We start from the raw sequence: 23,551 nt of genomic DNA on the forward strand, positions 1-23,551 counted from the left end.
GCATACAATCTGTGGAGGGTTTCCGTCAAGAGGATCACCACTAATTGAAGGTGATGGCGTGAGGCGCTCCATTAGATTAATGCATTGTCTTGCATTGGCCCTCTTGTTTTGTCTGTTTGCATTTCATTACTTTGGGCCTTTTAGTTTCTTTAACGGATTATAGATACATGCCCTATTACTATGGAATGGCACAGCCTTGTTTTATGCCACTGATCTGCCGTTATAGTGATGTGACTAGTTATTTATTTTTTCCCTAATGATGAATTGGCAATGATAAAAACTGACTCTTGTTCGAGAAAAAGGGATTTATTTCTAAGAAATGTACAGTATAGAAAATACTCTGTTACATTTCCAAAATAATCTATGTCAGTCAGGTAAGAACTTGTAAACGTCACTTAAAAAAAAAATTAAGGTCTTATTTTTCAATGCCACCATGCTACTGAGGTAAAAGACAACTGCTTAAAACAACAAAAACATAAACAAAGAAACAGACCACATTTATATTAAAACAAGTTCAAAAATGTACAAAAATTCTTAAAAGAGAAAATAAATATGATTCACATTTAATCACGTCTAAATGGTTTTCACTAGTGCAGAGAAATGACAGCAGAGTAAAAGTGAGAGATGAATGCACACTTCTGATCATCTGGTGCTGATTCTACACACCAGAAACACACACACACACACACACACACACCATCTGTACAGCAGAAGACAGTATCCCAACCTCAGACCTTTAAAATCAACACTGTCCCTCATACATTAGACAGCACAAGTGAACGCACTACCTCCAAAGTGGCCCTATTAGGCCCACTAAATATTAAAACAATTTCCTATTTTAACAAAATAGCAAGTCTTGTGTGACACATTTAGGAAATTGTCCCACAGCTTCTAGCACTTTCCTATTCCATCATCCTCTTCAAATATTTCCTTACAATGCCTCATGTACCTATTACTAAGGAACATAGTAAATCCATAATGCTGCCAAACTCTATGCAGTCTATTACAGACCCTAGACTGTAATACTGCCTACTTTGTCTAGTTTCAACAACCTTTAGACAGGAAGGCATGCAATCTGTACAACTAGAGACCAATTTACAGAGTCCCCTTTTAGACATGTGATGTAATATTGTCCATCATACTCAATTTAAAAACACTGGGAATGAAAGTGCTGTCCCATTAAAAAAAAAATAAAAGATATTGTACACGTTCAAAGATTGCTTCTTTTACAGAATACCTGTCAATGTCAGACTGACAGCTGAATAATCACATCTGCATCTTGTTGAGACGGTCAGTCGGCATCATAAGTTGACACAGCAAACTGTGGCCAAGATGGTCATGTATTGTAAGGACATTTAATTGTCAGCTATGCAAGTCTACAAACTTAAAAAGTGGTGCTAAAATCAAAAAATCCTCAGCTTGTCACAAAATGTAGACCGGCAGGAGTCTGGCAGAGCAGGAGAAGAAGTGGAGGGATTCAGTAGATGCCACTGACTGGCTAGATGAGGTAGATTCATTTGCTGCCATCACCGAACTGCACATGGGGTTTACAGGTGCAACATGGATCGGATAAGGTGTAGGGTGCCGGACAAAACCTCCACAGCATACCTCCGTTATGATAAAATACATTGGCTGCTCGTAAAAATATGTCAGAAGAAAGCCCAAATTAATTGTGATGACTAATGGTATAATATCAGATCAACAGGAATGTAACTCAAATCCATCTCACTTCAAATCAACTTTGATTAAACTGATGGTTTAAGCTAAAAATTGTTAAAAAAAAATGAATACAGACCCTTAAAGGTTAGGTTCTTCACATGAGGTGGATTTATTTGCCACAGTTGCAGTCCCATTATCCTTAGGCTGCTCCTCCTTCAAATAATGCAGACAAATACCCGTATATAGAAACTGTACACCCTGAGGATACGTTTAGTATTGACATGGGGAAGAGGAAGCACTCAAAAGAAGCAACCATGCAAAGGGCAGGGCCGTGAAAAGAAAGTTGGCACCTGTAGATGGAATGCAACAAAAGTCACAACTTAAAGAAATTGATGTGTATGTTTGTTCTGTGCATGTGCATTTACAAGCTAGCAGGACATTTTAGAAGTTCCCCCATCTGGGACAAGAGGTAAGGATATTTTTATACATATACGTGTTTGACTAAAAATAAGACTATCCAAGGCCACTCAATTCCAGGATGTCTCGACTAACAAAATCCATAGTGCATAACAGAGAGTTCGGTGCAGTCGAATACAAATTGCGCCATCTTTGCCAGTCCCTCTCTGCTAGTCAAAGACATTTGTGACAATGAAGGCAGCTTTGAAAGATGCATATACTGCGTGTTTAGAGTTGGGGTGGAAACGGACAGTAACTGGGCCTTTTTCAGGACGGTTTATGCTTCAGACAAATGACCAGTGTTTGTGTCCTTTCACGTGCAGCTAATCTGCTGTGCACACCTTATTGTCTACACATTCACTCATACATTCACAAAAGGAAACCAAGGCAATTGCAAGGGGCCTGTGAGTTGACTGGTTTAGGGTGACAGTCTCATAGTACCTCCCTTTTCTACACCTGAGTTTAAAGATAGGGTTGGAACAGAAAATAGCAGTAAAAACAACAGTCCCTCTCGTCTTCATCCCAGTCCTTCTCAGTTCTGTCAGTAGATTAACAGCTCCATCAAGCATTGCTGTCATTGGACAAGATAGGCAGGCTGTGTTCCGTGTCCTTTATTCCATTTGTATGTCCATTGCTCAAAGAGGAGAGGACTGTCCAGTGTTCTTGAAGGCAGGGTCCTCTGTGTCGGGCAGGTCGGCCTAGTGGTTAAAAAGGTTGCCCTTCTGCTGGAGGACCCTAGTTCAAACGCTCGTGTTTGGAAGAAACTATTGTGGTGAAGGGACCCTGAGCAAGTCAGTGCATCCCTGGCCAGTTCCACTAAGCTCCAGAAGAAAAGAGAATTGTTCTCCAGGGCTCATTAACATTTCACATTATTATTATCTCAGTAATACCATCTGCCTGGTTGGATCTTCAAGTTCAGTGGTGGGTAAAACAGAGCCAAAAATTCTTGTCCAGTGTAAGAAAATCAGTAAGAGATGTATGTGGAGCATGTATGACAGAGACCATCCACAGTCTCTGTCAGCATGCGCACATAGACTTCCTTTTCTCTCACTGCTTTGTCCAGGTGGTATTTGATAACAACATGCCTGAAAGGAGAAAAAGGAATGAAAAGCCTTTTAGCAGCGTGTTCATGTTTTTAGGATTCAATACTTAAGGCACTGTAAAGACATATTTAAGGAAGGATGATATAATAGGAAATTGCTGGAAGCTGTTTTAACATAGTGACAAAAGTTATTTTTACTCACTCTGATATCTGGTGTCACACTCCTTGTTTACTGCTAGGGCCGCCTGGAGCAGCCATCGTCTGCTGCCTGTGACCACAAAAAAGAAAAAAAAAATATGTTGTTAACACTTAAAAAAGGTCAAGTTGCCACTACTGGCCTAGCAGTTTACTCCAAACAGAACTGAGCGTCATAAAGGTTGTTTTACACTGCGAATGTTTAGCATTTGATAAATGACTTAAACGTATTAACTGGGTATCAAAATTGCTGTTTAAACTGATAGAACTCCTGTCAATCAACTAATCAACACTACATTGGTTTTTGTCTCAACCAATCTTTAAAAAACACATTTAAATTGGATTGTGTTTAGAGGTTACTACAAGCCTAACTTTCCCTACGATGTCCTGAGTCACTTCAAATTCAAAAGAAACAAGTACTAGTTGAAAATAACTGTATTTTGATTTTGTATTTTGACTAAATTTGTATTTTGACTGTGAAACAAAAGTAAGTGTATAAAAGTGATATAGTGAGATATACTGACTCAGGTATAAGACTACAGATAGAGAGAGAACAACAACATAAGACTCCATTTTACCCTGGGTGTAGGAAGTGTTCTGGTGCCAGGCCTCTCTGCTGAATCATCATGCCCTGGAAGTGGCCCGCAGGCCGGGGGTGTCTGAACATGGCCATGCGTGACTGGCCCGGGGAGTAAGGCAGCTGCTGGGGCCGCTGCAGAGCCTCCATCAGGTGTGGGTGAGGTCTGTGGGTGGCATAACCGCGTGGATCTGGGTATGGCTGGCCAGGGTAAGGGGCTCTGCTGCCATCTCCACGAACCTGAAACATCATGTGCGGTGGAGGAACGCCGCCTCGCTGCATCCCAGGGTGCACGGCACGAGGGTCGTACATGAAGCCAGACAGCATGTGTGCGGCAGAGGCAGGAGGGTGCTGCTGAGGTGGCTGGGTGCTACGGTGGCGGGCAGCAGCATTATGGCTGTCGAGGTCCAGGATTTCTTTAGGGCTTTCAGGTCGCTCTGAGCTCACTGTATGAGCCTGCTTTGCAGGGCTGCCGCCGCTGCTACTGGCCTGCTCCCTGCTTTCACACTTCCTCCCCTCTGGGCCTCCAGGGTGTGGCCCTACTTCAGGCACAGGGCCAGGGGACACCAAACTAGCACCACTGGAGCCCTCAGAGCCCAGTGGTGACACACTGCTCTCCTTTAACTGACTGTTGCCTCTGGCACTAGCTACAGGTAGGTAGGCATTGGGCGGCATCGCCTGGTGAGGCTGATAATGAGACCGATGCCACTCCTCTGGAGGATAACTCCCTCTACTGTTGGCCTGGTTATGGGCCTGAGCTTGGGGATGGGGTTGTGGGTAGTAGTGTTGCTGCTGGTACTGATGAGGTGGGTACATGTTTGGGTGAGCCTGAGGGTGCTGTTGGCCTGGCGTGTGGTAGGAGTAGGCAGCCCCTCCCTGCTGGTGGTAGGTGGGGTGCTGAGCAGGATTGTGCAGGGGGTTGATGGCCTGGTTGTGATAAGGGTGGTGAGCAGAAGGAGGCAGGGGCCTGGTCATGTTTGTCTGGCTGTAGTGTGGGTGTGGATGGTTCCCCATGCCATATGGACCCATGGCTCCGTTTGCCTGGCCGTGGGAGTGAGGAGACATGGCTGGATTGTGAGCAGGTGCTGGCCCTCTCTGGGCCTGCATACCTGGGTTACTACCCACCAGATGGGTTTGATGGGGATTGGGACTGAAAGCCTGGTGTTTGTAAATACCACTGGGGGGCCCAGATTTCATCACGTGCTGCGGAGGGACGGCAACAGCGTCTGTGTCTGGTCTACTTGTAGGCTCACTAGGTCTTTGATCTCCATGGTCTGCTGGGCTGGGCTGGGAAGGTAACAGTGGGGTAGGATGACTGGGTGGCAAAGAGGTGAGAGGAGCTGGCTGAGGGGGTCCAGGCTGGGCTCCCTGTGTGGCACTCTGCGGCATCCCATGCACAGGGCTGCTCTGTGTGTGACGTTGTGGAGAGATGTTTTGGGGGACTTGATGATGGGGTAGCAGAGAATTGTGATGCTGTGTGCTCTGGGTCATCTGCTGGGGAGAGCTCTGAGGGTGGCATTGGGGAGGGGTACTCTGAGGTTGCTGCTGTTTTTGGATGTTCTGCTGATGTTCACTTTGCTGATGTGCATTCTGCATGTGTGACAAGTTGTTCTCTGACATTTGCTGAGTGGAATTCTGAGCTGCTGCAACATGCAGCAGCGGGATGTTCTGGTGAAGAAGTGCGGGGCTCTGAGCTTTGTGCTGTGGACTGTTCTGTGTAAGCGGAGAGTGGATGGGGTGAGTGGGATCAGTGGAGCTGTTACTTATGTTGAGATGGGATGACACAGTAGTAGCACCAATGTGTTGACTGGGACAGTGGCTGATAGATTGTCTCTGGCCATCTACCTCCTGCTTGTGGCTCTCTGTTGAACTCTGCGGGAGCCCTGGTCCCGACGGAATCTCCTGTGATCGGCCCGAGTTAGAGGCTGGGGGGCTCTGCATTACCTCTGCTGGCCCAGTCTGGTGTTCGCTGGGGCTACGGATGGACGGGTGGTCTTGGTTAATTGAAACAGTGTTTTTGTGTGATGAAGCTTCATCGGAAATGTCGGCAGCCATTTTGTTCTTGTAGTCTGTTAACATACAAAATAATAAAAAGGAAAGTTAGAATTGAAGGAATAACTGTTTTACAAGAACAAGGTTGTAAGTCAATACCACTGCATTATGTGGAGTACTGTGTCAAAGAATATATAAAAAGATAAAATAGACAAGGTTTGTGTCACTTCAAAACTATCTATCCAAACCAATCAAATCAACAATACAAATCCAGCAAATTAAAAATGTAATCATGTCCAGTTCCACTCCATTAAAGTGAGAATGCAAACACACTGTAAGCTTGCTAGTGACGCTTAACTGACAACATGCCATCTCCTTTGTACCCTCAAAGCAACCAGGAAGAAATTTCACTAAACTAATGAATATTCAATTTGCCACTTACTGTGAAAAATAATTAAAATCAAATTGCTAAAAGCACACAGAGGAAGGACAAGGATGGGGGATGTGCTGATTAACACATTGAAACACTACAGCCTAGAAAGAAGACTTGTGTATAAAAAGGTTAGACTGTGCTTGGGTTCCTTCATGCAGAATATACACGGCTGGTGAAATACTGAGAGAGAAGGTCAGGTCTACCTTTGGGCTGCATGTCTGTCTGTTGGGGAGGCTGGCTGTCTGGCCCATTGTCTCTAGCAGGACGCAGCAGCTGAACCTCAGGGGTAGGGGGAGGCTGCTGAGAGGGGTGAGCTGGGATGCTGCCAATTCCTGATGGGGGCCCAGGCTGCGGAAAGTTGCCCATGTGCTGATGAGGGGCACCAGCAGGGGGTCTAGAAGAGGCTGACAGCTGCTGCAGGGCCAGCATCTCTGGGCTTTCCAGCATGGAAGCCAAGCGTGTCCTGCCAGAAGAGTCTGGGTGTGGAACAGGGGGGCGTGTGGCCATGGGCCCCAGGGAGCTGACCGCTGCAGACATTTGATACTGGGCATTGGGAGGAGGATGGGGGTATCCAGCAGCTTCCGGCCAAGGTTTATGCCCCACTGGAGGGGGGACTCCACCGTAACTAAAGTTGCACGAGTTCACCATGTTGGGATCCTGCATGTGCATTCCATTGGGTCTCTCCTGGTGACTCATACCAGTCCACATGTTGGATAGGCCCATACTGGAAGGCCTCACACCTGGGTAGTTGTGCTGAGGTGGTCCTTCTGGCCCTGGGAATCTGTTACCCATGGGGTGCATGGTGTGGCCATCTGGGCGGTGGTGGGATGGATACATGCTGGCTTCAGGAGGAGGGCCAGGCTGGAGGCCCACAGGACGTGGCCCCAGAGATGGGCCATGAGTTGGACCCATGTAGGGGTGCTGCTGCTGGTGTGGAGGCTGCTGCTGGTTAGGATCTGGGACCATTGGATACCTAGGACCCATGTGATGCCCTTCAGCCATGCGATGCTAGGAAAAAAAATAAAAAAATCAAGTTAGGGGCTTTGTTTAGTATAACTGTACATCACGCTGTTTTACCAGCATCAAGTAGAACACGTACAGAATAAGGTGGTCCTTCAGAAGAAAGGTGTAATTGGGTCTGTATACCTGCATATTAAAGTTGTGGGGCAAGTGGTTCAAACTGGGGTCTCCATGCCTGGGAATGTGAGCTTGGTAAGCAAAGCGGGGATCCATGGCCATTCTTTGGCCATACAGGTGTGGGCCCTGAGGACCAGGGGGGCCCGGTGGACGACGGAGCTGGTAAGACAATAGAGATAATTCACTATTGAAGTTTTTCTACTACATTTCAGAAATCAAGAGAGAAGAAAACAATAGATTAAGGTGTTCATATAACTAGTTAAATATTGTTTAGTATAGGTGCCAAATTAAGTACATGGGTTTTAAGAAATGTAGAGGAACTTCAAAAAAACAAGCGAAGTTATTTTGTGGATACCTGTTGCCCTGGGTGGTACATAAGCCTGATGTCTCTTTCATGAATGCGCTGCTGGCTTGGAGGCAGTCTGTAGGGGTGAGGGGGGCCACTGGCCCAGTGGAGGGGATGAGGCAGTCGTGTTGGTTTGCTCTCCTCTTCCTCTGAGAGTGTGCTTCCCTTTCCCCCTTGGGAGTTTCGCTTACGTTGGACTTGCTCCGTGGCCTTGATCAGACTTTCAGGTCCCAAATGTTTGCTGCTGCCACGATTGCGCTTTTTGTCCTTGCGCTCCTTGTCTTCACTATTGATGTGGAATTCCTCGTCCGTGTCACCATCCTCTGATGGAAAGTGTTTTAGTAAGGCTCGGCTAAAACACCGTTCAAGAGACTCCGCCATGATTGTGTACTCTGGGGAAAGGCAGACGTACACATCAGCTATGCTCATATAATAAAACACATACGTTCTTACACACAACCACATCTTCTGCACCCCCATAAACACATGTAGCACATCCACTCATGTACACTCAAATAATAGCTTTGCATCTGCAAGTCACTCCCTCCCTTACACATACACAGCCACACACACTCCCACAAACATTCCATTACACTCAAACACTACAGAGCAATATGCATGCTGTGTACCTAAGGACACACACTTGCTCCTCTGTTTTCAGCCTAGCGCTGGCTGACTGACCAGGTCAGAGGGCGCAGATTGACCCCTGCTCCTCCAACTCCTCCTCCTCTTGCTCCACCCCGGGCCCCCTTACCACTCTCCTCCCCCGGTCCCTGGGGAGAGTATGGGGAGTTGGATGGATGGCTCCAGACAGGGGGCTTAGGGGCTGGAATGTTTCTCTGGCACTGCAGGGCTCAGATCCCCCTGAGCACTGGAGCACAGCTCAATCACTCCTCATTAATCACTGTCAAGGCTGCCCTGGCCCCGGCCCAAACACAGCACTAGGTCCGGCCCCCTTTCTTTTGCTCGCTCTCCCACTGTCACCCCCTGACTCTCACCCCAAAAATTCATATATGCACTCCTTTCTCACAACACACTGCAACTGAAATGGATTTTGACGCATCAGTCTTTATACCGAGGCCAAATTCTTAATGGAGTCTTTTGGGGTGGAGATGTTTGTGTTTGTGCATCTGTGTTCATTTACCACTGTCTTCTCCATTGTACTCGATGCAGTTCTCAAACATGAGCTTTACGTCGTCCACAAACTCCTCCTTAGCAACATAATCCCCGTCATTGAGCTTCTTTTCAATGGTGGACAGGTCCATGGGAGTCTGAGGGGATTGGAAGAACAATTAAGTTAAAACAATTGAAAACCTCAAGTAATACAATATTTGTGGTTGAATACATTAGTTGGGATGCGAACCACACACATAGAAACACAATATCACAAACTACTGATACATGCCAGCTATCATTGTCTTGTATTTAGTACCTGGATGATCTCGTGGTAATTGGGGGCATAGGAGTCATCCACAGGCTCCAAGAAAGGCCAAGCATCTTTATGGGCTTTCAAGACCTCAAGCACTATAGAAGAGAGATTTGATCAGATCTGACATTGTAACAAATTAATTAATGCAGATTGAGATAAAGCAACAGCCTCGAGTAACTGCTCCGTAGGCATACCTTTGTATAGAGCAGTGTAGTCATCATCAATTTCATAGCTGAAATGTCAACACAAAACATGATATAAATAATTAACCTTCAGTCATTCTCATAAGTAGGAAATATCTTATGAGACGAGTTAAAAGTACAAAGCCTCTCACAATGCTTTATTTCTGCGTGTTCTGTAGACAGGAGAAGAGGGCTCCAGATTTAGGAGTTCAGGTGGCAGGTCTTTTCCTTGAGACAGTAACCAGGCCTTTTCCTCTCGCATCTTCCGCCTTTTTGCTCGCTCTGAGAGAGGACGGACACAGGGGGCAATTAGAGGTGCAAACAATAAAAAGAACACCGTCTCAGGAGGCAAACATGCTTTTTCAGGCTCCTGAGTTACAGTTCAAATTGCACTTGCTGTCCACTGAGGCTGTCGGGAGAGTCATATCTCTCAGATAAGAGAGCGATTCGTCAGCCATCTTTTCTTCCGCCCAGTTGATCAAAAGAGCAGAACAGTGCAGAGAGTGCAAATGTATCACTGCTTTATCTTTTAACATGAGAGGCCTGCCGCCCCACCTGCTGTGTGAATTAAAGAGGTTTGAGGGAGGATTCCACACAGAGAGCTGGCCAGGTCCTGCTGTTCATCTATAATACATTAATGAGGCTCCTCCGCTGAAGCACAATCAGCAGTTCATTAACCCTTGACAGATGACATCAGAGGGAGTGGGGAAAAGAGAAGTGATCCTGTGATTAAAGGCCTTGAACATTCCCTCTCCCAGTCTCTGTGTACTATACATAAATCACAAGGCTTTGAGCGCTGCTATGCTACTGCAGATTTAGAGCCGTTATGAGCCAAACCACAGCAATGGAGATGTGAAAGTCTGTGTGGGGTGCCTTTCACAATCCATTCTGCCCTTGATCCCGGAGTCAAAGAAGAGTGCGAAAGCCCCCTACCTGCGGCTGACAGGTCGCTGATGAAAGGATGTGAAATTATTGATGCTCCTTGATATTTGACTTTTAGCACTCAGCATCATCTTTTTTTGTAACCTTCTGCATATACTAGCATTATGTCAAAGTATGTGGGCTTGCTGCAGTTGGTTCCTCGGGGATATATTTAGATCCGAAAACAAAGGTACTTTTCGCACAAACAGAAGTTGTACATCTGTTCATTTGTGTTCCATCCATCTTTGTATGTAGCCATCCATCTTACCCTCTACAGCTTTGATCTTCTCCATCTTTTCTCTCTGTTGTTCTTCTTGCTGAAGCCTTTCCTCTTCTCGCCGCTGCTCGGCCAGCAGGACCTGCCGGTCCAGCTCTTCGTCTTTCTTCTTCTCCTCCTCTGCTATGGCCTTCACATTGTCCTGAATACATACACACAAGCCCATTAGTCTACTCTGGACTCAGGGAAGGACAGGTTGGAATGAATATGTGGAAGCTGAAAGTTGGATATCTTTAACTATATAAATCTTGTGCATGCAACACCAGAAATAATTTAAAGAAGCAACCTGGTACACCCAAACACCGAAGTACTGATAGTGGCTAAACAAACACCTCATTGACTGTGTGTGTGTATGTATGTATGTATGTATGTATGTATGTATGTATGTATGTATATATGTATATATATATATATATAGTGACATTTTGTGGAAAGTAGTATTGTTTATTTGTTAAACAATTATCCCAGATTATGTGTGATTGGACGTTTTATAATGTCCAAGTGTATAAAACATGGACACATGTACACAGTCAAACACACACGCACCTCCTCCTCTTGGTTGATGTAATTTTTAGAAAATCCTTGTGATATACGAGCTGGGGTTGGGTCCAGTAGCTTCTGTTTCTGCTCCCTCTCCTGAAGAAAAAAAAGAGAAAGAAAGAAAAAAAAAAAGAGAGACAATCAGCTCTGCTCCTTATAGCCGTTAAAAGGCACAATCCACATGTAAACAAAAAGGTTATCCTGGATTGAAACCTGCTATTGCTGCCAAACTGATTAATTGTTTACTAAGCCAAGTAGCAGTAGATGACAACTAAAGTTATTTATGTTTTGATCTGATAATGAGAATTACTGTATATTTTCAATTATTCTCATTTTTAGTAAACCATTCCAACTTTTGTATTTGTTTCTAAAAAACATATTTGGATAGGTCTGCAATCGATATGGTCAACAAATGAATTACTGATTGAGTCTTTAAGACAGAAGGACAGACAGCCACACACTGACAGGCCCTGGGGAGTGGTGGAGGAGCAGTGAGTATTGAGAGGTCATTGGCTCTACTCTCTCTCTCCCCCACTCATTCCCCAAGTCTCTCTCTCTCCCCCACTCATTCCCCAAGTCTCTCTCTCTCCCCCACTCATTCCCCAAGTCTCTCTCTCTCTCCCCCACTCATTCCCCAAGTCTCTCTCTCTCTCTCTCTCTCTCTCTCTCTCTCTCTCTCTCTCTCTCTCTCCTCTCTCTCTCTCTCTCTCTCTCTCTCTCTCTCTCTCTCTCTCTCTCTCTCTCTCTCTCTCTCTCTCTCTCTCTCTCTCTCTCTCTCTCTCTCTCTCTCTCTCTCTCTCTCTCTCTCTCTCTCTCTCTCTCTCTCTCTTCCCTGGGGGTGAATGGCTAGCTAAAGTCAGTTTGAAAAATAAACAACGCAGTGCTATAAACACCAGGAAGCCAATCCTGCAACTTTTGAGCACTATGTATCTTGAAAATACAGTCAATAATCCACATTTCAATCCACATTAATGGCATATCAGTGATCCATATATAGCACACGGGAAAGGAGAGAAACAGAGCTCTAGGCAGATCCCTTAAAAGCCTGTCTGTAGCAGGGACTGGCCCCAGTAGCTCATGTCAGAGTTCTTTAGGAAAGATGGACTATGAATAACTGTCAGCCCGGGGTGGCCAACAGCACTGAGAGGTGTCACAGTCAGGCTTCTGGTCACCCATAAAACAACCATGGGAGGCCTAAAAATGCAGTTGCAGCTGTATGAAGCCTGTGTGTGTGTGTGTGTGTGTGTGTGCGCAGGTAAGAAAGGCAAAAGAGGAAGGAAGATGTGGGTGGGGAGTGAGAGGCAGAGAAAAGAGAAGAGAAAAGATAAGAGAAGAGAAGAAAAGAGAAGAGAGAGAGAGAAGATAGAGAGAGAGAGAGAGAGAGAGAGAGAGAGAGAGAGAGAGAGAGAGAGAGAGAGAGAGAGAGAGAGAGAGAGAAGACATATGTTCATGACCTGATCTATAGTGCCATCAAAAACTCTTCTGTCTCCATCTCTGCCTTGTCTTAAGGCTGTTTTACGGTTCTGCGCAGGCTCCACTCAGAGCTTTCTCCGTAGCCTATGTTAAGTGGCCTGATGTTTATACTTGTGCGCTGGTGTGTGTGTCGAGCTGGCGTGTGTGTGTGTGTGTGTGTGTGTGTGTGTGTGTGTGTGTGTGTGTGTGTGTGTGTGAGAGATGAGAGGGTGATAGAGCGAGGGAGAAGTGAGAGAGTGACGGCGATTACCTTTGGAGCGAGTACCGACTCTAGAGTCATAGTGAGAGAAACAAAGTGTCTCCCCTGTTCTTTCTGACCACGGTGGGAAATCTGGAGCAGGAAAAGTTAACCCTCTCCTTGATTTCATGTTGTTTATGGAGAAGGAGAACCAGGAAATGAGTCGGGGGGGAAATGCAACGCTACCAAGCCATGGCCGAGCCATGTGCGTTGCCACCACGTGTAGTTACATTTTTTCGAGAGGTGCACGTCAGGCTACGGCATAGGCGTAGACGCAGAGGGGTCTGCGGGGGTACACCGTTGATTCGATGCAGAAGCATAAAAAGGCCTTTAGTGTGAAGCACTGGCATATCCTGGGGCACCACAACTCCTTCCTACATTACCACCAGCATTAAATCCCCCCCTCCACCCAACGCACACAAGATAGAGTGCCTCTGGTGAAGACACTTAGAGAGGTCGAGAGAATCCTGCAGCGCAGCATAGCTGTCATTCAAGAGGCTCCGTCCTGCCTCAAGGTGAGCTCCCGCCTGCTGTTGGTGCCCCATGAAATGGCTGGTGACAGCAGCCTGAGACACGTGGAGGGAAGGATTCAAGACGCTAACACACACTGTCTATTCGTCACGCTTGTATGCACGCACACAGCCACCTAAAGACAGATATATTTTTGTCAAATAATGCCTAACATTTGCTAGCTCCAGCTTCTTTAACGTGGGGAGTGGCTGTTTTTCTCTTTACTGTATCGTTGTAAATTGAATAGTTTGGGATTTTGGACTATTGGTGAAATTAAACCAGCAATTTGAAGACATTACTTTGGGCTCTGGGAAAGTACATCAACTTACATTTTCATGTAAACTAGAGGATTATGGGAGGTTGAAAATAGTTATAAATATTACAATGTCTTTATAGTAATTAGACACCACTCAATAAATAACACTCACAAAAAAGATATCCATTTTTTAAAGAGCTTAGGTGTAAAGTGTTAAGTGTTTCCCTTCTGGGTGCCTAAGATACATTTGACCTTAAACTGCAAATCAAGGACAGACTGTGTACATTACCATGGTGGTGATGTGATGTACATTTAATTAATACGCAGGGTCTTTCAATGTGATCGCCTGCGGTGTGACATCAGTGGAATTTATTTGCACATAAGAAGAACATCAGGGGAATGCACTCCCTTTAACTGAGACTGTTCTTTGAGCAAAATATAATTCATCTGAGTATTTGTTTCCACACTGTGATCAAGTCTGATAAAGACCATGTAAAGGTCTAAGTCTAACGCACTGTAGTGGAATTTCATGCTTTCATGTTTTTAAAAAAATAGAATTAAGATTAAATACAAGAGCACAACTAACACAAAAAGTCTTCGAGATGCTCCTCTATTGACCAGCCCAAAACAAAAACAACATGTAGGCATACTCTGCCTGCTGCTTTCATTACAAAACCACCAGATGCTTTATTCATATTCTGCATTGAGAAACACTAAAGAAAGAGAGTCCAGAAAGAAAGTCCTTTTGATTGACATATTTAAGGTGAGCACGAGTACGTGAGCATGAATAGTACAGCTGAGTGCCCAGTCGATGAAGGCTAAGACTACATTCATCCACTGACCAATTTGTCCGACGATGGAGAAACGCTGCAATGGTTTCTATAGCAACAGCCAGTGCTGGTTATATATCACCTAACCACCATGTTTATACAAACCGGAAAAACAAAAACAGGGACCTACTTTAGCTTTGACTAGCTGTAGCATCCAATGACTAAAAGTAATTCCACTGCAAACTATAGAAAAAAGTTGTGGGTAGTGTTGTTTTTGACTCATGCTTGCCTTGAGCAGGGCACAACATATCTCTATAATCTCCCCCCTGAGGTACTTGACACACATTCCAAGGAAGATATGATAGACAAATGAGCATGGCCCAAGGTATGGCCAAGCCCAACGAAGAATACTACAGAACGTGTAGCCTCATTCTACCAAACTAGCATGAGAGCATAGTTCTCCAGAGTCAGGCCCGGGTTAAAGGCCTGGAGCCAACTTCATTACCGAGCTGGTGTGCAGAACTAAAGGCAAGCACAGACCGGCTTTCCTTCACTTCACCTCTGCTGTAGCTGGCCCAGCTAACGTGTCCAGGATCATGTATGAAACTCCTGGAGGAGGACAGTGAACTGTGTCAGAACATGAAAGCACCTGAATGGAGATTGGTGGAGATTGCTCAATCTTTCACGCTCCATCACTCCAGCTCAATGGGGGCCGCCAATGTCAAAAAGTCGTACGCATAGGCTCAAATTAACCTTCATTTATAATTAAGTTATACAAAAAGGTAGGCAGCAGTTTACAAGGTTTTTTTTCCTTCTTCTTCCTACTACCACTGAGGTGCTTCCAAGTATGAGATTGGTTTAAGATTACATTTAAAATGAGAATCATTAAGATTAAGTTGGATAGATACTGCCACGATCACTGCAGTGTATTGCCTGTTTGAAAGTCCCTCCAGCGGTTATATTTGTGAGAATAGGAAGCAAAAGTTATATTTGCATTTGTAGATGTTAACACTGGCACATCTACCATGGTTGGACTTGTAGTTTATGAGCTGGTATTCATTCATATTGCTTTATAGCTGACAAACTCTACCCAGACTATCTGGAAGAACACATTATGTACTGCTGTAATGGGGACTAATGGACGCAGTGTCTCTTTGGTGTCTGACCTTGTGCTCAATCATGCTGCTGATCTCAGGCAGGAAGTTCTGGCTGATGACACGGTAGAGGTGGCGGTCCTGTGGGGAGATCTTGTCTTTGATGCTTTCTGCCAGACTGACCCATTGTTCCTCTGTATCACACACGAGGGACCAAGTGCCACGCTCACGGCCTGGTAGAAGCAAAGAGGAGAGACATTGGCTTATTGATTCTAGCGAAAAGATATAGAGGCAATTCGCTGGTAGTCAAAACTCAAAGCACCAATATACGGGGGTTCCCCGATGTAGTCAACATGAAAATGAAATTGCTTGTATTCATGAGATCCTTTCACCTGTGCTAGGGGGGAGATCTTCCAGCCCATTTTCTGTCTTCACTTCTGTCACTTCACTTTCCACCTCACTGGAAGGTAAAAAAAACAAAACAAACAAAAAAAACATTTGAGAATAATAGATACAAAACATTCCTATAAAGAAGAGTGTGATTAGAACTATTGAATCTTCATCTAGTTTTAATCTAAGAGCAAACGTCCCACACTAAAGGAATTTATGTTTGACTATTAGGCTTTTTGGACATTATGTACGTACAATTTGGGACATAAGAGTATATCGCAGTGAGACCGGGAGTTATATTCTGCAAATCCTTCATTAGCCTTGTGCTAGTCTATATCCACGACCTTCCACTTCAGAGATTCGGCATTCTAAACCCAAGTGGATTTGTGAGGACTATGGTTAACTGCTCCTCAGATCTCTGCAGGGTAAATCCAGACAGCTAGCTAGACTATTTGTCCAGTCTGAGTTTTCTGTTGCATGACTAAAACAACTTTTGAACGTACACATGTTCCATCAAAACAAGTTCCTTCCCGAGGCTATTTTGCAGAGGCACCGGGGCTCCGCGCGGCGATTAGCTCCGGCCAAGATGATTGTGACTGGTTTAAAGAAATGCCAATAAACCAGAGCACGTTTTTCTCCCATCCAGGAATGTTGTGTGAACTAGCCAGACCCTCCTCCGTGGCGCTGTAAAGGAAGGTCTGGCAATGCGAGACTAGCCTTGTGCTAACCTTTCAACTGTGCTGTGTACATTAGCAATGACTGGGTACATTTAGGAATACAAAAACACATAATACAATTTATATATATCCATGATATTTTCCATAATCAACATGTTTTTTGACCAAAGAGCCAATTTAAAATACAAAGGGTCTACACTTGTGGTCAAATATGCTTGGAGAGTATGTGGCCAACAAATACTGTATTAATCATGTATTACATTTCAGATACAGCAGAGGGCTACGGGTCAGTCAACGACTGACTGAGAGCAAAGGAAATGATAACAAGTCTTCAAAAACCTGATCAGGTTTCTAGAGCCATGATCGTTCAACCCCTCACTATTGTTTACGCACACAAAGACCACATGGCAAACAGCCACGGCTACTGCTCTGACAATTAAATGCAGGTTTCCTTTTGACATAACCAGTACATCTGTGCAACACATGCCCAACTGCACATGTGAGCATTTCTCGTACGCTGTCGACCCTGACAACAAACTGAAGACAAAAATGTTTTCCTCACCTTAGCTGAGGGTCTTCCAGTTTTTTCTTCTTTGGTGGTCTTCCCCTTTTCTTTTTCTCTGGTAATGTTAGTTCAGTTGTTTCACTGTTGGAAAAAGAACATGAAGTACAAAATAAGTCTTTATAATGATAGCCTTTTAACCAGGGTAATTAGCAATGGGAGACTCTATAATTAACCATTAACAGGCCTGTAAACAAGGGTCAAACTACTACTACAATTATACACCTACCACATGCACATGCAGTTAACCACACCAGTCACATCACAAATATATAGCACATTCATGGTGCTATGTGGGCTATACAATGCCCAGTGATATTTACCTGATCTTGTCTGCTTTCCTCTTGGCTGGCTCTTCTTTGTACATGCGAGTGCCATAAAAGTACCAGTAGAGGGCTCCCTTCCCATCCTGCCCCAGCGGTTCCACTCTCAGGCTGTCAGCCTCCAGTCCCTGTGGGGGAGTGGGGGGGGGGAGAGAGAGAGAGAGAGAGAGAGAGAGAGAGAGAGAGAGAACACATTAGATTTCTTAAATCATGTGTAGGACTCTGTTTTTAAATCATCAGTCATTAGTGGGTGATGTCATGCAGTCCTTTGAGCCTACACGGCTGTGAATCATACACAGACATGAGGCACTTTCAGTAGCTTTCTGAGTGCTTTCATAAATTGAGTCTGATCAATTATTTCAAAAAAAATCTTTTCACATGAGAAAACTGTAAAATATATTAAAGGACAATGACAAACTGACAGATGGAAGTAAAACTGTCAGGTTATTATTAGTTGGGCCTTAGTTATTCCAGGGTATACATTGCTGCTCTAATCTTTGGCAGATGTAACGAAAAGCTACATTACTTGTAAATTCAGTTAGACTGCAAGCATTTTCGTTATAAATGAAGGTGTGAATGTCAATGAAAATCTAACAGCTCCTCTTCGGCCACAGTTAAAACACTCCGTTGTTATTAAATGATTAAAATAATGAAAATGTATGATGCTTAAAAATTCACCAACCCGTGAGTGTGCTCAGGTGCTTTCTTCATGGACAAAAACCATCATGTTTTAAACACACAGAGTATCCATTTACACTACGTCTACTGTAATTAAAGTAGGAGCAGGTTTTTCTTACATGTACTGACCAAAAAGTCTTAATGGGATACAATGCTTCAAAAATCTCATATTCTACGCATTTTCAGGTTCATATGCGTATTTTGGGTTTCTATTAGAACATGTTTACATGCACCATTATATGTGTTTTTGCAAATCCTTGAACCCCAGTATCATTACTCTTAACCGCATGGCTTTGATTTCAATTCAGTTGTGAAAGGCTAACACTGGCGCATTTACAGAAATGTTCATTAATGTGCATTGTCCTAATCAAATAAATAAACAAACAAAACACAAAACTGAGTATAATGCATAAAAACCCATTTGTGAGCAAATCACATGCATGAAAACAAATGTGTCGAGATTGTTTGAGCTGATCCTCGTGGACGTGTACCTTAAGCAGGTCAAAGACATCAGCAGCATCCAGACGGTAGTCGCACAGCCGGTGAAGCAGTTGCACCTGCGTACGAGGAGGGAGATTCTCGAAGGGGCCCTCTCGAAGTGGGTTGGGCTTCCCTTCCTCCAGCTCCCACCGGTAGCTGATGATGTCATCCAGGTAACTGCTAAATGCCTGGGGCCTAAAGGGCAGAGCAACAGAACAGGAGAGAGACAGAGAGTGAGAGAGGCAGGTGCTATATGTTTCTCAAGACCACCATCAAAGCATAACTGGCACCAGTATGAAAACAACACCAGATACAATTCCTTGAAATACAAATGTTGACATTTGGTTATTTGAGTATACATGGCAGCAGAGCTGCTTTTAAATCCGGCACACTCTGATGTACCCTTATATTATCACTATAATATTTTGTTGTTGTCTCGCTGTGTCAGTAACAATTCTACTGATTGTCTTTGCATAATCTGCAACATTTTCAATCTAATAATGCAGAATCCCTTTGGTATTCCTCCCTCACCTCAGATCTTCTATTTTAATGCTAGTATGGAGAGTTGTGATGGAGTGGTGCCTACTTTCTGAGGACCTCAGGTTGGTGGTGTTGAGCAGGTAAAGCTGACTATGTGGGTTAGGTACATCTCTTACGCCTTTCCTATGTGTGACTTGTGTCTTGTGGTTTATTGTGTGCTTTGTTATTTCCTCGGTTTGTTTTGTAACTGATGATTAGTTCTATTCAGGGTAGGCTCATTCACTGTAAAGCCATTTGAAACATGTTATATAAATAAAGCTGACTTCAAATTTGATTACAATAGTACTTTAGTTCCTATTACACCCCTGAAAAATTTGATTCATTTATGTTAGATTCATAATCTGACTTATTACACATTTTTACTGGATCATGAAGTTATAAGGAACCTAATTGTGTATTAACTCCAAATTAAGATGCATATGTCACTTATTATAACAAATAATAAAGAAGAAAACCAGACAGAAGGGAGTTTTTTTTCTTTTTTCGGCCCATTGAGATCCGTCGGTATAGATAAATGCAACCAATTCAATTGCAAATATTGTATGCACATTGTTAAGCCAACACATCATGTCTTAATATCAACTAGCAACCTTTTGTAATGCAAAGCTTAGGAAACAAACAAAGTTCAAACTACCCTGGTGGCTGGGGGAGGACTGGGGAAGTGGGACTGAAAAAAAGACTAGTTTCTTTGAATGGGAGTGGGGTTGTATCTCTGCTATGAGTGGGAGCTGGTGAATAATGTTGGTTCCGGTTCAGGTCTTCCCGATTAATCTGTACCTTTCAGTTCCAAGTCAGATGAACAGAACAAGGGCTTGGGGCAGGGGTGAGCATCTATGCAACGGCACAGAGAAAGAGGGACAGAAAAAAAATGGCTTATCTTGAAAGAGCAGTGCACTTTCCACACAGCTGCTGATTCTCTCCCCCCCCCCCCTTCTCACTACCCAATCTCTCTCCTACTTTCTGTCCCTCGATCTCCTCAACATCCTCCCTCCCTGCTGTCCCCCGCTCCGGCAGAGCGTTTAACACGTGCGGATGAAAAGGGCAGCTCTGTGAAAGGCCAGTGCTGAGCAGCCACCCCCAGGAAGCCAGCGCCTGTCCAGTCCAATAACGCAGGTTGTCCTCCTGTTACCGGTTGCCTGGATGGAAAACACTGGATGATTCCTGCCTCTCTGCTCATTGGTTCACTGGTACCACTATGCTACCTTCTAATGATGGGATAGAGTAGGAGGTGTATGAAGGGGGAAGCCCCATTAGAGATTTAACATATTTGTGGCTTTGAATAAAAAAAACACAGCTAGATACTCACTTTCTCCCATCATTTGATTACAGAGGAGAGAAAAGTTTCAGTGGCTGTGCAGTTTTTCAAAATATTGCTCTAGTAGTAGAGCATGATTTCACCACAGACCTTGAGTCACCATATTGTGAGTAAATTCTGACTCCTCGGTCGTTGTTCCGGTGACTCACACTTCCTATAAAAAGGATCTTGGGTGCTATGACTAATTTGAAGTAGAATGGAAATACTGCTTTTATCTTGGCAACTACATATCAAACTGAAAATAAATGTGCATTGATTATTTTCCACTGTGGTTCTGGGGTCAGGACTGAAGGAAAAGTAGTAAACGGGTGCAGATAATAGGCCAGATGAAAAAATAAAATAAAATCAATCAATCAATCAATCAATCAATCAATCAATCAATCCATAAAAACAAATGACAATGAAGTTTTCATCAGTGTCATTGTCTGAGTTTTGGGTCACCATCTGGTTTCAGTACAGTAAGGAAAGGTGGTGCCCATCACCCATAAGTGAGCTAAACAAAGCAGGATTCATCATTCTAAATTTGGTGATAAGATACCAATATGATATTGATATGATACCTTCTTTTTGGTTGCCATCTCAACAAAATCCTTTTATTTAACAAATGCAGCTAAAGTTCTACATGTTGTCTAAGCACCCTACTTTTATAAGTCTTAGGCCCAGCACCCACGCCATTTTGGGCACCACCTATGCCGTATGAATGTAAAATCAACGTGAGCATCAAAACTAACTAAATAACTAAATTACTCTTCTCAGATGTAGTGATTGTAGTTGTTCCACAGTGGGCTTCTGTTTCACAGTTTTGTCTTTAAGCTTTTTTGAGGGTTATTTTTTTATTCTCTGCTCTAGCTTGTTTTAGACACATATATGGTAATAATAATGCTCCAAAATGATGTGAAATTTCATTTTTTTTATTGAAAAAAAAACTCTAACCCTTTTTTTTTTTTTTATAGAGAGGACCCCTAAACCCCCCGCCAAATACATGCACCTAAGTCTTGCTCAAACCTAGGGAAACATCCTATACTTACGTGATGTCAGTGCGCTGATAGCATCCCTGCAACAGACAAGCAATAAGGTCACCAAGGAAATCCAAGTCCTGCTCGGACAGGGCTTTCTCCAGCTCCTGGATAAAAAAAGAAAACAAGGAGACAGTAGGGTCAATGCACACGTGACGAACTCTGCAAGAACTTTTAAAAAGAATACCTGCCAACACTCCCGATTTACGCTGGAGTCTCCCTACTTTTAACCCTTTCTCCAGCCCTGCTTCAGATTGGTAATGTGTCCCGCTAATCTCCCAATTTCATAGTAATATGACTCAATATAAGTAATATGGGGTTTGACGATTTCTGTGATATGTCCAGACTGTACGATATGTCGTGGTACTACCTGGCAACCCAACCCAAACAACCCTGACTGTCATGCATTCAAGCTCCCGTTCGAGTCAGAGTCAACTGAACTGAAAACCGAATAAACAGCTCCTAAAAAGAAGATGTAACGTTATGCATCAAAATGTCTGTCCTCTTGGTGCGAGACCTTCCCGTTTCTAACCGTTAGTCATGTCCGCAAACACCATGCGTTTTGCAATGTATGCTGGGCAGACTTTAGTGTAGAACACGGTGGGGAAAATGACGTTGGCAAACATGCTAATTATACCATAACAGCATAACATAAAACCGGCTGTGGAGTCACAGAGGGGAACTGCTAACATCGGCCCGTTCGGTGTGTTGGAGACTGATCAAGTCATAAAGGCAAATGCAGAAATGTCCGTGCTAGATGCGAAAAAAACATTTCTTTTATATTGTGTGATTGTGAGTTCAGAAAAAGTGTTTATGACTTGTTTTCTGACTCTGCAAAAGTCATTTATTTTACATCGTTGTATTTATTGTATTAATTTGTGGTGTAGGGTTATATGGGGGCGGAGATGTTGCGAGTAGGCCATCTCATCCGATACCCCAGAAAATCTCCCTCTTTTTTACAGCCCAATGTTGCCAGCTAGGCTTTAACTGAACATACTGAACTCTTTCAATAACGCAAAAACATTATGAGCAAAACACAGATTTTTGAGGGATGGATGTATGTATGTATAAACAATTGTTAGTCATTATATGAAAAAAAGAAAAGGCAATATCTCAGCTGTGAGATGATGCATCAAAAGAATAAGACATACTAGTGAGTTCTTCTCAGCATACATGTTTGACAGAGTTGGTATCAGTGTAAGGTACGCTGGCAGAGGCAGACAGCAGATGGGGTGGTTGTGATTTGCGAGTTGCCTTATTAGGGCTTCTTAGTTTGCCAGTGGTTGTTTGGCTGGAGCCGAGGTTCAAGTTCAGTCGTGACCCCGCTCCTGCCCGGCATTGTGTTTCAGCCATTGAAGTTTTATGATGCGGCAGTAACTGGCAGAGCTAACTCTAAAAGACCTGAAAGCACCAAGGAGAGACGGGAGGCAGCAGGGGCCTGGAGCTGCAAAACAGCCATGCCCCCTCCTCTCTTTTGCTGACCAACCAAGACACAGTACCCCACACGATTTCCCATGCACTGCTCTTCCCCAATGATACCCAAAAGATCTGGAGTAGAACAGAAGGGGGGAGAGAGAGAACAGGAGGCTGAGAGGGCAGAAATGCAAATGCAAAGTGCTCCGTCAGCCAAGTGTCCATTCACTTAAAGCCCCCTTTTGCAGGGTGCAAACAAGCCCCTACAGGCTGAAGCCCAACAATCACTCTTCAGAAAAAGAACATGACTGCCTGCAGCTGACCACACCTTACCCCTCCTAGTCTTCTAGCAACAGATCCAAACTCTTACTCTGTGTCACTATTCCGGTCTCTCATAAACTTTCACAAAAGTACTACTGCAGGTTTAAAAGGTTAATGGTCCAAAATGATCTCAAGGACAAGGAGGCACGTTTAATTATTGTGCACTCACTCATCTCTTTTCAGTCTGCCTCTACAAAGAGAAACCTGGTTGAGTTCAGGGGTCACCAAAGGCCAGCTTACACACCTCCGGGCCATGGAGAACGACGGAAGTCAGGAGCCAACAAGCCAGCACGAGGAAAAACAGAGGAG

The 23,551-nt window shown here is 44.1% G+C and overlaps 1 protein-coding gene across 2 annotated transcripts in view; it reads right to left on the reverse strand.

Moving 5' to 3' along the window:
* Nucleotides 1–290: 290 nt before the first annotated feature.
* Nucleotides 291–23,551, reverse strand: part of LOC116040122 (cat eye syndrome critical region protein 2) — a 48,029-nt gene continuing 24,768 nt past the window's right edge. Inside the window, exons 2-19 of one of the 2 annotated variants that reach the window (XM_036003009.1) lie at nt 21,521–21,615; nt 18,649–18,832; nt 17,480–17,607; nt 17,157–17,240; nt 15,920–15,987; nt 15,600–15,760; nt 11,196–11,282; nt 10,638–10,788; nt 9,601–9,730; nt 9,461–9,498; nt 9,270–9,361; nt 8,982–9,108; nt 7,847–8,229; nt 7,501–7,650; nt 6,558–7,362; nt 3,931–5,998; nt 3,360–3,425; nt 291–3,200 (exon numbers count right to left, since the gene is read on the reverse strand). In XM_036003009.1, coding sequence (XP_035858902.1) covers nt 3,374–3,425; nt 3,931–5,998; nt 6,558–7,362; nt 7,501–7,650; nt 7,847–8,229; nt 8,982–9,108; nt 9,270–9,361; nt 9,461–9,498; nt 9,601–9,730; nt 10,638–10,788; nt 11,196–11,282; nt 15,600–15,760; nt 15,920–15,987; nt 17,157–17,240; nt 17,480–17,607; nt 18,649–18,832; nt 21,521–21,615 — 4,803 coding nt within the window. In that variant the 3' untranslated portion in view covers nt 291–3,200; nt 3,360–3,373. Of the gene's footprint in view, nt 3,201–3,359; nt 3,426–3,930; nt 5,999–6,557; nt 7,363–7,500; nt 7,651–7,846; nt 8,230–8,981; nt 9,109–9,269; nt 9,362–9,460; nt 9,499–9,600; nt 9,731–10,637; nt 10,789–11,192; nt 11,283–15,599; nt 15,761–15,919; nt 15,988–17,156; nt 17,241–17,479; nt 17,608–18,648; nt 18,833–21,520; nt 21,616–23,551 lie in introns of both variants that reach the window. The other variant, XM_031285347.2, reaches the window with a different exon arrangement.

The sequence above is a fragment of the Sander lucioperca genome, chromosome 7 (genome assembly GCF_008315115.2).
Source record: "Sander lucioperca isolate FBNREF2018 chromosome 7, SLUC_FBN_1.2, whole genome shotgun sequence".
NCBI classification, from domain to species: Eukaryota; Metazoa; Chordata; class Actinopteri; order Perciformes; family Percidae; genus Sander; species Sander lucioperca.